The sequence below is a fragment of the Lycorma delicatula genome, chromosome 13 (genome assembly GCF_047948215.1).
Source record: "Lycorma delicatula isolate Av1 chromosome 13, ASM4794821v1, whole genome shotgun sequence".
Lineage (NCBI taxonomy): Eukaryota > Metazoa > Arthropoda > Insecta > Hemiptera > Fulgoridae > Lycorma > Lycorma delicatula.
The window spans coordinates 13,041,030-13,055,096 of record NC_134467.1 but is presented as its reverse complement, the minus strand read 5'-3'; the positions used below and the strand labels follow the sequence as shown (position 1 = coordinate 13,055,096).

General features: G+C 29.8%; 1 protein-coding gene across 1 annotated transcript in view; it reads left to right on the top strand.

The window, feature by feature from the left end:
• Nucleotides 1-14,067, top strand: part of mew (multiple edematous wings) — a 103,441-nt gene that overhangs the window by 82,396 nt on the left and 6,978 nt on the right. The window contains exons 10-15 of the mRNA XM_075381539.1: nucleotides 1,285-1,532; nucleotides 3,776-4,025; nucleotides 6,125-6,362; nucleotides 8,321-8,475; nucleotides 9,323-9,564; nucleotides 11,533-11,762. Of these exons, the coding sequence (XP_075237654.1) occupies nucleotides 1,285-1,532; nucleotides 3,776-4,025; nucleotides 6,125-6,362; nucleotides 8,321-8,475; nucleotides 9,323-9,564; nucleotides 11,533-11,762 (1,363 nt within the window). The remainder of the gene's footprint in view (nucleotides 1-1,284; nucleotides 1,533-3,775; nucleotides 4,026-6,124; nucleotides 6,363-8,320; nucleotides 8,476-9,322; nucleotides 9,565-11,532; nucleotides 11,763-14,067) is intronic.

Here is a 14,067-nt window from a genome sequence, read left to right as displayed (position 1 = left end):
TGTAGATCATGCAGGAGACTATATAGAGAGAGAAATTATGAAGATATGAATTGTGTATATTTTAATCAATAGATTTATAAAAAAAAATTACTGTTTATATTTTATTCACCCTATTGGCATTCCCAATATTTTTCAATAAATTCAAGAAGCAAGACACCTTTTTTGTTCCAAAAAAACCGTAGCTGTAAGCTTCTTTACCATATTTCATTTGAACTTCAGTCTAGAAGATGCCGAATGCCACCATCGCATCAACTGCTGTCTTGGCGTTCAAATAAATCAAACTTTCATCTTCAGTAACACTGCAATCAAACATTTCATCATCATTTTTGTAATAGCAAAAATTCATATATTGTAGCAAGATGTCTTTTTTTTTTTTTTTTTGTGTGAATGTATATGTCGGATAACATCTTTGGCATCCATCTGGCACACAATTTTTTGTAGCCATATTTTTTCAGTCAAAATTTCATAAATCAAAACCAGTGAAACATCAGAAAATATCAGAGATAATTGTGACATAGTGAAGCGCTTGTTTTCTTGTATTATTTCATCCATTTTCTCAATCAGATCATCCATTACTACTGATGGCCGGCTGCTATATTCTTCATCATGAAAATTCATTCACTGTTTTCAAAATGAATGACGGCACCACCGTCTTACTTTAGCATCATTCATAATATTCAACTCATAAACATCACAAATTTTCGTGTGAATTTCAGCCGTGAAATGTTTTTGCCATAAAAAATTACATTTTTCCTTGTATTTTACATGTTTTTGGGATCATGAATTGTAGCACTCATATGAATGAATATAACCAACTAAAAATAAAGTGACTAAATTATTATTGCTAACAGCTGACTATTGATTGAAATAACTAAGCTATTGAAGCGCCAAATGTTTATATCGCATATATATATATATATATATATATGGCAAATTCAGAACAGAAGTTGATTTAAAATCATGTCTTGTGTTACTTGTTAATTCCTTCTTTTCTGTAAACATTTGTCAGCCTGCTATCTTATTTCTGTTTCTTCAGTATTTTTTAAATATCTTCTTTCTTAAATCCAAATTCCTTCATTATATACTTGACAACAAATTTTTACAAGACATTTTTATATACACAATTTTTGTAAAATAAATATTTTTCAGGAACCTTTTGACGTTATATAAATTTAAAAAAAGAATATTAATTCTTTTAGTTTTGTGATTATTTTAATCTTAATGTTTATATTTTTAATGATTTTTCTTATTATTATTATTGTTTTTTTTTTTTTTTGTTAATAGGTTATTAGATCTTCTCCACCGTTATCTGGATTAAAGACACTTGGATATTCATTAAGTGGAGGTATGGATTTGGATCAGAATGGTTATCCAGATCTTTTAATAGGAGCATATGAAAGCGATTCTGTTGTACTTTTACGATCTAGACCGATCGTAGGTCTTGTTACAACTATTGGCCCTGAAAATAGTTTACGTAAAATAGATCCTACAAAACCTGGGTGTTCAAAGGATCCTGATTCTGAATTTACGTGGTAAGTTTATATATAAAGGTGTCCCAAAATGAACTGATATTTTAAATTTGCTGCTACTTTGTTTGCTGTGAAATCAGAATAGAGATTTTTATATGCTGTAATCAGTAAATATTGAGGTCAAATTGTGGAAAAGTACACGCTTGAACAGCGCTTAGAAATTGTAAAAATAACCATATAACAAGTTAATGAGTTTTAAAAAAAAAATTATTTTTTGTGATGAAGCACATTTTCTTCTTAATGTCTTTGTCAGTAAACAAAATTGTTGAATTTGGTGAGCAGAAAATCCAAAAAAGATTGAAGAACTTCCTATGCATCCTTGACAGTTCATGATTTGGTGTGAATTTTGGGCAGGATGATTGATTGTACCTTACTTCTCTGAAAATGAAAATGCCATTACTGTCAATGGAGTTCAATAATATGAAATGATTTCAAACATTTTATGGCCTAAAATTAACGATATGGATGAGGAAGACGTGATTTCAACAAGGTAGTGCAACATGCCTTACTGTTGATGAAACCATGCAGTTATTGCAAGAAAAATTTAATTAATGTTTTTTTTAATGTTTTATTGTTAATTTTTAATTTATTATGTTAATAATTTATTAATTTATTTGTTATGTTATTCTTTAATTTTAAATGTTTTCTCCCAGTCCTTCTTAGTCCATCCATGTGACTTGACACCATTGGACTTTTTTCATTGAGGTTATCTTAAGGGTAAAGTGTAAATCAATAAACCCACAAACAATTAAGGACCTCAAAGAAGAAATTTCAACATAAATGAACAACATGTTTTAGAAAATTTCGTCAAAAGGACATGTGCAGCCAAGGCCAGAGCACTCATTTATCCGATATTTTGTATTGCAAATATTTGCTTTATTAGAAAGAAGTTTCAAACAAGAACAAAATGAAAGTAATGAAATGTAGTAAAAATAACAAAGATGGACCGCTGAATGTGAAAATAGGAAGAGAAAAGGTTATGGAGGTAGAAGAATTTTGTTATTTGGGAAGTAGAATTATTAAAGATGGACGAAGCAGGAGACATATAAAATGCCGAATAGCACAGGCAAAGCGAGCCTTCAGTAAGAAATATAATTTGTTTACATCAAAAATTAATTTAGACGTCAGGAAAACATTTTTGAAAGTATATGTTTTTGGAGCGTAGCTTTATATAGAAGTGAAACTTCGGAATACCTGAGAAGAAAAGATTAGAAGCTTTTGAAATGTGTTGCTATAGCAGAATGTTAAAAATCAGATGGGTGGATAAAGTGACAAATGAACAGGTGTTACGGCAAATAGATGAAGAAAGAAGCATTTGGAAAAATGTAGTTAAAAGAAGAGACAGACTTATAGGCCACATATTATGGCATCCTGGAATATGGCTCTAATATTGGAGCGAAAGGTAGAAGGAAAAAATTGTACAGACAGGCAATGTTTGAAGTATGTAAAACAAATTGTTAGGGATGTAAGATGTAGGGGGTATACTGAAATGAAAAGAGTAGCACTAGATAGGGAATCTTAGAGAGCTGCATCAAACCAGTCAAATGACAAGACAAAAAAAAATGTAGAAGCCCTACAGCTAAGAAAACTACAAATGATTTATCCTTTAATTATTTAACAAAATTTTTTCTTCAGGGTGTTTAAGCTTCGTGTAATGTATATGATACTTTGTAATTATTGGTTTTGTGTAGGTAAGTCTTTGTAAAATGATCAATGAAAATTTTAATGATACTTTTTTTTATAATTGGGTCTTTTTTGGAATTTTACAGCCAAAAAAAAAAATTTAATCAATATAAAATAACAATAATTAACATTATTGTATTTATTTTAAATATCACTTTTTCTATTAATAGGTTGTATATAATTTGTATATATAATGTTAATTTGATGAGGTTAGTTAGCAAAGTGAGCGTTGGTTAGGTTATGTTGATATACGTACAAACCGTCAGTACATTGAAACAACATAATCTAACCAAACATAACCTACATTCGCCATTCATCTAATTCTTTTGAAATAAAAAAATTACATATAGTAAGTTGTATGTAAAATTTTGGCTCTGAAATTCCAAAAATGTACTCATAATTGCTCATATGATACATCACTTCAGTTTTAGTTAGGATTTGTATAAAACAAATAACGGTAGTGAACGTAAATTTAATATGTATTGAATTAAATCTTTAGTCTACAACTTTAGATAACATCATTTATTGGTATTTTAAGGTATTTATTTCTTTTTTATTTTCAGTTTTACCTTTAATGCATGCGTGTCAGTAGCAGCTGTCGTTAAAGACATTCGTGGATCGAAATTGGGAGCTGGTGGTGGCTTAACATTGCATTATAAATTAGATGCTGATTTTAAAAGGAAAATATCACGGGTTTGGATCGGCCCAGATAACACAGCACGTCCTGTTACTATTGAAAATGATATTACTTTGAAACAAGAACCTACCTTGGGTGAATTAAAATACTGCCATGAACATTCTGTTTATATTAAGGTATGTAAATTTGAATATAATAAGTAAATAAGAATGTAATTTCTTTTTTAGTTCCTTCTTACAAGGAAGTATTGAAATCGCAAAAAATTTTGGTTTTCAGATTTCAACAGAAATATCCATTTTGAACATCCCTGAATCCATTTCGACTACTTTCAGTGTGATGTATGTACGTACATATGTATTTTTCACAACTCAAAACCAATTAGCCATAGAATGTTAAAATTTTGGATTTAGGACTGTTGTAACATCTAGTTGTGCACCTCCCCTTTTGATTGCAATTGACTGGACCAAAGTGTCTGAAAAAAGCCCAAAATCCAAAAAATCTATCTATGGATTATTTTGGAACAAAAAAAATGTAATAAAAAATATATGTAATTTAATAGACATACAAAGAAGTCATGTAGTATGCACATCAGCCTTTTGGATGGTTGGAATGTCGTCGAAATGCCTTCTCTCTTCAACTTGAGTTTTGGGAACAGAAAATAGTTTGCTGGAGCCAGAGTTTTGGGAACAGAAAATAGTTTGCTGGAGCCAAGTCAGGTGAATAGGTGGTGATAAGGCGGTGATTTGATTTGTGGTATAATAATATGTTAAAACTGTTGCCATGTATGCCTGGGGCATTGTTGTGCAAGAGAGCAACTGCCCAGATCCTGCTACTCGGGCCAGATTTGACAAATGTGACCCATCAGGTGTTTCATTACTTCCAAATAGAATTTAGATTTCATGGTTTGACCAGTTGCGCATGCACTTTTGTAACATTTTCATCATGAACAGCTCAACAGCCTCCCACTTTGTTCTTTGTCATCCAACAACTCTCGTCTTTAAACCGCTTTCACCAATTATATGTTGTAGTACGAGATACCAATTGTATGTTGTAGTACGAGATGCAGCTTAATCACCGAATGCTTGCTGTGTCATAGAATAAGTTTCAACGAAAGATTTTTAAAATCGAACAAAAAATTTTATCACGCTTCTCTGTTCCATGTCATGAACTCGCGTAAGGTCACATGAACACAACGTACACAGCCGAATATAATTCTAGATTGGAGTGATGAAACACGATGAAATTTATGTACACACACTCGTCAGACATCATACTACATACTTCCTTGGTTGTTCCAGAGATGGCGCTACTTGTATTGACTAGAGATATTTAGTTCCGGAACTTTCAGACATACTGTGTATGGTAGTCTGCGATTAAACCATGGATTAGAATTTGGAACAATGAGCCATTTGGCATTAAGCTAGGAAAATCGACTACACAGACATTCAATTTATTTCTCCATGCCTATGGTGATAAGGAATGGCTCGCATACAATGTTTTGATTGGTACGCACACACTTCAGAAGTGGAAGAATGTCCCTGAAGACAAAGAATCTGTGAAGACAGAAAAGGGTGACAAACAGTCTGAAGACCTTGCATTGCCCCCCCAAAAATATGGAATAAATTCACCAAGACAAGAGTTCATGCTAACCTTCCCACCAAAACTCAATAGGGATTTTAGTGCCAAGTTCTGGAGTGAAGGTAAAACATTTGATGAAAGCCTCTAGATCTGAGGCACATGAAGAAATGTTTTCTCCATGACAATAAATGCACCCTGTCTGAATATTTCTTATTCGTAATTTTCTCACAAAGAATAGCAGATTACAGGGAAATAAAATGTTTTTCCTTAAATAGAGGTTATTTGTGAACTTTTTGATGTCACCTTGTATGTAGATTTGTTTTTCTTCAATGTGCCAGGAATAATTTTGGTATTGAAGTTACTTAACACCTATGTGAGTTTTTCTCGTAGTTTTTATCATTGTATTCTTCTAGAAATTATTGTCATTAATTTTAGAAGCATAAGCTGTTAATTTTGGTGGTGTAGTTCCTCATTTTTCTCTTAGAAGTAATGCTTTTATTGAAGTCTGAACATTTCTTCAGTATAATATATGAATCGTATTAATGTGTATGACTTATTCTTTCTCATCTCAAACAACATAATAATTAGAATAGTGCATGTGTATGTGTATATACTTTCAAGCAGTTTTTTAATGCTAACAATTATAGTAATTGATTTAAAAAATTATTTATTTACTTTATTTTCCTCTTTATTGCAGGATAATACAAGAGATATACAGTCGCCAATTATGTTTAGATTAACGTATGCATTGGTACAACAAGAACCGGTGATGCCGGTTCCTGGATCACCATTACCTAGCGTAGATGATTATCCAATATTAAATCAACAGGAAGCCGAAAAAGTATTTCAAGCAACATTTCTTAAAGACTGTGGTGATAATGATGTATGTGAAAGCCAGTTGTTTATCGAAGCCACTCTTAATTTACCACCATCTGGTAAGTAATTTTTTTTTCTCTTCATATGATATCAGTATCCCAGTGATCTGTTTTTAGTTGTTCTGAATTTTTTAAATTAAAACTTAATTATAAAATAATTTTATTATGATTTTAAAAAGTTCTTGTACATTAATAAATGGATTGGTAAAGCTAAAACTGCTTCCAACAATCTTTATATGTAGATTAGATTGTTATTTTATGTAATTTGGCTTAATCTTGAAAGAACTAGTGGGCTAATGTAAATGATGTTTTAATTATTTCTTTTATATACAAATCTTGCGTAATTAATGAACTTAAGATGGTTAAATTTTTAACTTTTTTTTATATGTCTTTCATAGGCATAATGTCTTTCATAAGCATTGGCATAATAGTAGTACAAGTGATAAAAAAAAACCTTGGGGGCAGTTCTTGTGGTGGGGAAACCGATCAAAGTTTAAAAATATAGATGTTTTTTTTTTAATTTTCCAATCTTTTTTTTTGGTTTATTTAAACTTTTAATATCGTTAAAAGTTTAAATAATAAACTTTTAGTAATAATATTACAATAAAATTTCATCATAATTCATCCCCCACCACAAAAAAATAAAGCTTAGGTAACTTTTTATTGGTTATACATTTTTTAATGGAATTTTGTTTAGTTTCTTCCTTTTAACATGGTAAACATAAGCAATAAAAATTTCTTGGAAGGTGATTTTGGAGGTAGAGAAGCAGAAAAAAATGATTTTTTTGAATTTTTAAATCTTTTTTTTGGTTTATTTAAACCTTTAATGATAAATTTTACAATAAAACTTCATCGTAATTTACTCCTACCCCAAAATATAAATTTTAGGTAACTTTTTTATATATAATTATTTTTCTACTACGTAAGAATAAATAACCAATGCCAGGAAATATTACAACTTCATGTAATATTATAATATAACAAAATATTATAAATGCCTAATCATTTAAAAAATCTTCCAAGCAAATTATTTAAAGTACAATTAAAAGATTTTCCTTTACAGAAAGAACACATTATCTCTGTCAATCCATTATTTTGAATTATCTCTATCCTGTTAACGTGTCTGTAAATCTGTATTCAATTAATTTTCATTGACATCTTTTCATTTCCGATTTATTTAGTAGATATTTTTTATATTTAACACCTTCATGTATTTACTTTAACATTATTTCATTTATTTATATTTTAACTAATTATCATGACTTTTGATCACATTAATTATTGTTTATTTTATAATTATTTTTTTTATTCTGTGATACTGCTCTGATCTGTTTTACCATGGTTTTCCTTGATCCCTCCAAATAAATGCTGGTTCAGTTCTTTTTATTTTTTGTAAGCAATCTGTCTAATCATGTTTAATGTGATCTATATAATTTTATAATGTACTGATCAGTACAAAAATTTATCTATTTAGATTTCATTAAACTAACAAAACCAAAAATCAGAAGTTTAGTACGTAATCTAATCATTCAGTACTGTGTTACTTACAGAGTAAAATAGATGTCAGTAAAATGAAGTTAATATTTTCATGAATTTTTATTATTTATAGATGGAAATTCATCTTTAGATTTATTTCCATACCAGAATAATACACATACTTATGCTACCGGTAAAATTTCACAGTTTCATATACAGTACAGGCTATAATCGCCTGAACAGAGAAAATTTATTAATATTATATTACGTTAAATTTATGATTTACAGTACAGTTTTATAAAATGATTATAGAGATATTTATTGTATACTACTTTTATGACTAAATAGTAATGTCTCTTCCATTCATCTAAACATTTCTGGGTTCAAATCCCACTCAGGAACTTGTATTTTTTTTTTTTTTTTTTAATTCTATAATCATTTTTGATAGCAAATGAAAAAAATAATTTGTAATTGTAAAGGACTGTAATAAATTTTGATTCTAGTAACAATTATAGTATGATTTTTTTTTCTTTCTTTTTTAGGTGATGGTAAATCAACATGGCAGTTAATGTTAGGGCAGCATGAAGAAGTCACATTAAATATAACGGCTTACAACCTTAGGGAATCAGCATATGAAGCCCAATTATTCTTATCACATCCATCCACTTTGAGTTATATTGGGCGTATTAAAACTGAGGTATCTATACGGTTAATTATATTTATGTTTTTAAAAAATTGTATCTATTAAAATGTTTATTTATAACTAGAATCCCCCGTCATGGCTTCACCCACACTTTATGCATATGGAACTTCAACAATACTAATTCATTTTTATGTGTATTACTATAAATAATACAAATTGATCTTTTATAAAAAAAAAATTTAATAAATTATATAACTTTCTGAAGAAGTCAGTATTGACATGGACACAATCAATATAGACAATGACGTTATATTTAGTAAAGAAGTTCTAGGTTATTTAATTATACAGTTTTATTAGGTTATATTATAAATGAACAATTAAATTCTGAAAATAATGAATAGTTTAAGCAAATGATAAAATTTATGTAATATAAAAATTATTTAATAACAATAGTAGCAGTTAAAAGTTTTATTAATAATTTTTTATTTTTCATTTAATTGCCGGTTAATTAACTTGACATAGAAGGTAAAATAAACTTCTTTGCTATTTTAATTTTTTAACAAAAAGTTTTTTATATGTAATTAAGTAGTGATCACTGCGAAAGCAATTATTTAATACAAAAAACTAAAAGCAGCAACTGTGATTTTTATTATTATACTCCTATGATGCTCAATTGCAGATTTATTAACGTTGAAGTAGTTTATGTATAGCTAAATCAGTTTCAAGTTGAAAATTGATTTTTTATCAATTTTTTTGAAAGTCCTACATGATCCTAAAATAGTGTAAGGCAATACCCTTAATAGGATTAAAAAAAAGTTGTAATGTATTTTTTTATATAAGAATTGTTAATATTTAAATTTGGTATTTATTAATTATAATTGATATGTAATTGTTGTTTCAGGGTAAACAATTAAGTTGCAACCCGCACAATAAAACTATGGTTATATGTAGCCTTGGTAATCCATTGAAACAAGGTACTAGTGCCAATATACAATTACGGTTTGATCCGAGGACACTTGAAGATGGACAATCGTGGCTTGAATTTGTTGTATTTGCTAATTCTACTTCTCAAGAAGTTGAACCTCAAGAACCTCTTAAATTACGTGCTACTGTTGTCAAAAGAGCTGAATTATCGCTTAGAGGGTAATTATTTAATTTCTTATATTAAATATGCTAATATTTAATTAATAAAAGTTTACGGTTTACGCAATTTTTAATATTTATCGTAAGCACATATAGTTTAGGTAATATAATTTAAGACGTTAGTCTCAACTAAAAATAGCTTAACAAATCTGTAAGATTGACGACCTTTTTTATTTCTAGAATTCTAGGGAAAGTGAGGTGTGATCTTCAAGCCAAATTTACTTTTCTACGTCAGCATGCTAATTCCTTTCAATTTCACCTTCCTATCCTGCTTTGAAGAACAGTTTTGTAAAAGACTTTACTTTGGAATCATAAAAAACAAGTATAATACCTCACACGATGGATGACTGTCTATGTAAAAATTCGTAATGGATTTGGAGGAATTTTTTGCGGTACTTACGTATTAATGCCACTGCAGCTACAGCTTTATTTAAAAACAAAGTAGTCAATCGGATTTCGGTGGAAAATGAACAGTCTCTTTATTAATTTTAATAAATGATTATTTATTTTATAAATATAATTTAACCAAACTTAACCTACGCTCACTTCACTCGCTAACCTTGGCTAATTAACACCATAATTTTTTTGAGTATTTATTTAATAAATTCAGTAATTATTGTTGCAATTATTTATTATTTAAATAATCAAAACACTCCTGTTAATTAGTCAAGGTTAGCGAGCGTAGGTTAAGTTTGGTTAAATTATATTTATAAAATAAATAAATATAAATAACCATTTATTAAAATTAATAAAGAGACTGTTCATTTTCCACCGAAATCCAATTGACTACTTTGTTTTTAAATAAAGCTGTAGCTGCGGTGCCATTAAGACGTAAGTACCTTTTTTGCTTTAAGATTTATGTAAGGGTTACAGTCACTCAAGTTGTATCCAGCTATTGTAATTTTGCACAGTAATTTATGAGGTTTGGCTTGGTGGTTAATGAATTTTGTGTGTTTACTAAGAGTTGACCCGGTCAAACCAACTTTTGATATTCCTACCTGCTCTAAGATGGATTACAAATCACGCTTGGATTTCCGAGGACGAGGGAAAACATCGCTTTATTATTGATGAATCACATCAGTGGACTGTAAAAGTACAAAGTGAAAGTTCAAAATAAATCCTAAATCATAAATAAATTTGAAATAAAATTATAAACAAAGTAAACAAGTATTAAGTCGGTGCAGTATTCCTTCATACTTGACAAATGTCATAGTTATTTGGTCATACTTTTGCCGTCTATGTCAGGTTGAGAACTTTCCAAACGACCCTCATAGAAGGAGTAAAATTAATTATTATATGTATTACAAAATGCATTTATATATTATTTCTGATTGTTCCCGTTTAGGAGAGTGCATGAACTCGAACCAGTCATGGCTTTACTTTCTTCTCTTTTCTTATAAAAACCTCTTCATTCATTCACTATATTTCTTCTTCCTCTCCTCCGTCCATCTTCTTATCTTTTTTCTTTTTTGTTCAATTTTCTTATTTCTAATTTCATCCTTAAATTTTCTTCTGTCCTTGATTTCTTCTTCTGAGATGTTGAGTCGTTCCAGGTTGTCTTGTATTTCTTTCATCCAAATTGATTTTAATTTACTTGCCTTGTTGAAAATTTTTGTAGCAAGTATCTTCATTGATCCTGCATAAGTGTCCGTAGAATTGTAGACGTTTTTCCTAAACTTTTCAGTGATGGTGTCTGTGATTTCATGTAATTCCTTTGTGGATCGTTTGATCCAGATTCCATCTATTAGGACCACACCGTGGATTTTCCTGAAGATTTTCCATTCTTGCTTCTCACTTTCATGAATTTTGGTAATTTCTCTGATTACTGTGGTTTCTGCTGCGTACAAGGCTTCTGGCAAGACAACCGTGTTGTAATGTCATAGTTTCACATTACAAGATACTGCCCTTTTATATATATATATTCAATTTTCATTTTTCTTTTTATAGTTGTTTTTTTTTTTTTTATAGTTTGGCAAGACCGGAACAAGTATTTTATGGTGGTGAAGTTAAAGGTGAATCAGCTATGCAGTACAGAGATGAAATTGGGTCGCGTATATTGCATACATATCAAGTATTTAATCAAGGACCATGGCGAGTTTCCAACCTTGAAGTACATATCGATTGGCCTTTCCAAGTAGCTAATAATAAACCACAAGGAAAATGGCTTCTTTATATGGAGGAAAAACCGTATGTTGAAGGTAATTTGTTTTTTAATTATTTTATATAGCTGTACTTAAAGTTATTTTTTGATTTTTGTTTAAGATGCAACTCCTGCTGTTATTGCAATTTAGATACATATTTTCTGCCTTCATAGTGATCAGCACATTATAAAGTTAACAATATCTAACTTATTGTCACACAGTCGTAACCCGTTTTTGGTCACCAATGTTAATTACACGTGCCAAACAGCGCCCTTTATGTAATATTATATTCTTGTGATTTAGCCAATTTTATTTCCTGTTAAAATATTACAAAGGATTTTGCTCTCCTAGCTTCTTTCTTAGTTCTTGTAAAACCAATATAGGCTTGTTAGAAATAATTACAAATTTTTTTTTTAAATTCTGAACGCTGTGTTTTTCAATTAAGTCTATCTATTTCTCATCTTCTGGCAATAATGTATACCGATATTTTCAACCGTACTAGACACATAATTCAAATTTGGCAGCAAAATAATTAGATTGTATTTTATTACAAGTTATTTATTTTGTTTGAAAATGACAGAACAAAGCTTTTTACTTAAAAATGGAATAAAGTGCAATGAAGCAATGAATATGTTAGATAAGACTTTTGTTAAGGATGTTGTTAAGCGTTTCTACTGGATCTACCTCTCCGCTAAGTGTTCAAGAGAGAGTGGGGGCAGTTTATTGCCAGTCGTGGTCCAGATGCCGACTCAGACAGTCCAGTGCTGTTACTAAACATAAACTTAAACAACATGCTGTTTCTTAGATCAGTCGCATTCCAGTTGCTGACTCGGACAGTCCAGTGCTGTTACTAAACATATTCTAAACGTAAATTTAAACGAGATGCTGTTTCTTATACTGTATATATGTTATATAATTTCAATAAACACAAGTTATAACTTATTGCGTGAATATCTATTTCACCTTGCCTTAATTCTCAAACAGATGTTATGTTGGCAACAAGTGTTTATCTTCTTTTAACATGGGTTACAACCCTTTTTCTCCTTTTAGATATCGTTTACCAGGGAACACTGAAAATTCCCATTTGAAGTTTGAAGTATAATATCTTTTGGGATTCTCTCAAAAAGGTAGAATGAGTTTTCAAAGATGTAAAAATGGATTGTCAGATGATGGTATGATTCAGTATGAAACTTTTAGATCAATATTTAGAAGATGTTAAATGTTCACTTATTATTGTGTTTATATTTATTAATGTGCAAAGTTTTTTCCAATAATGGGGTTACTTATTCTTAAAAAAATACTAAATCCACTTGACCAAATCAGATAACAGAACTGTTTTTGTGTAACTCGACAAAAAACTTCAGCTTACAAGAAAGGACCAATTATACTTATTTTACCATTTTTAATAAATTATCAAACTATTTAAAAAATGTTGCCACAAATGTATTTAAGATGCAATTAAAGATTTTTTTTTACGGAAACAATGTTTACTTGATTGATGGATTTTAAATAATATTAATTAAACAGTTCTATAAGAAACCTGATATTTTTCTCCACCACATTCTGTTTGTACATAAATATATTCTTAATAATTTTATCATTATTTTTGATTTGTGAATTATTTTTTATATTTAGTATCTTATGAATTTACTAAAATATTACTTCATATGTTTATGCAGGATAGCGTAAAGAAACGGGAAAATTTGAAATAATTATTAAAAAAATGAAGTAAAGTTACTAAACTTTATTTGATGTTGAAAATATATTCTACAATATTGGAAATTTCAATATAAATTACTTTTTAAACATTACTTCACATAAGTGGTGTCATGCTTTTCGTAGTTTTTGATACATATTCAGTAAGTTGATTCTGAAATCTATGTTTTGAGCCGGGCAAGGTTTCTTGATCTGGTCTGGTACACAATACTCTTCAGATGTCCCTATAAAAAGAAGTCACAGACTGAAAGGTCTACAGACCGGGAAGATGAAGCAATATTAGCAGTCCTTGAATTTATGTGATCCTGAAACAAACTTCTCACTGCTATCATAGACTGTCAGGTAGTGTGTGAAGTGGCTCCATCCTGTTGAAACCAGGTTTGTTTGAAGGTTAAAATTTAGAAGAGAATGGAACCTAGAAGCAAAAAATGTCTCTTGCATGTCAACATAACATTGAGACGTCAGTGATAGCAGAGCCCCCCTTCATACTCAAAGAAGTAAAGACCTATGGTAATAGGTCTTTACCCCGTGACATGAAACTGCACACCGTACAGTAAGTTAGTACTGTAACGGATGCTGGTGAAGCTGAGCAGGGTTTGTTTGTGCCCAATAATGGAAGTTCTGCTGGACTTTATCCGACATCCAA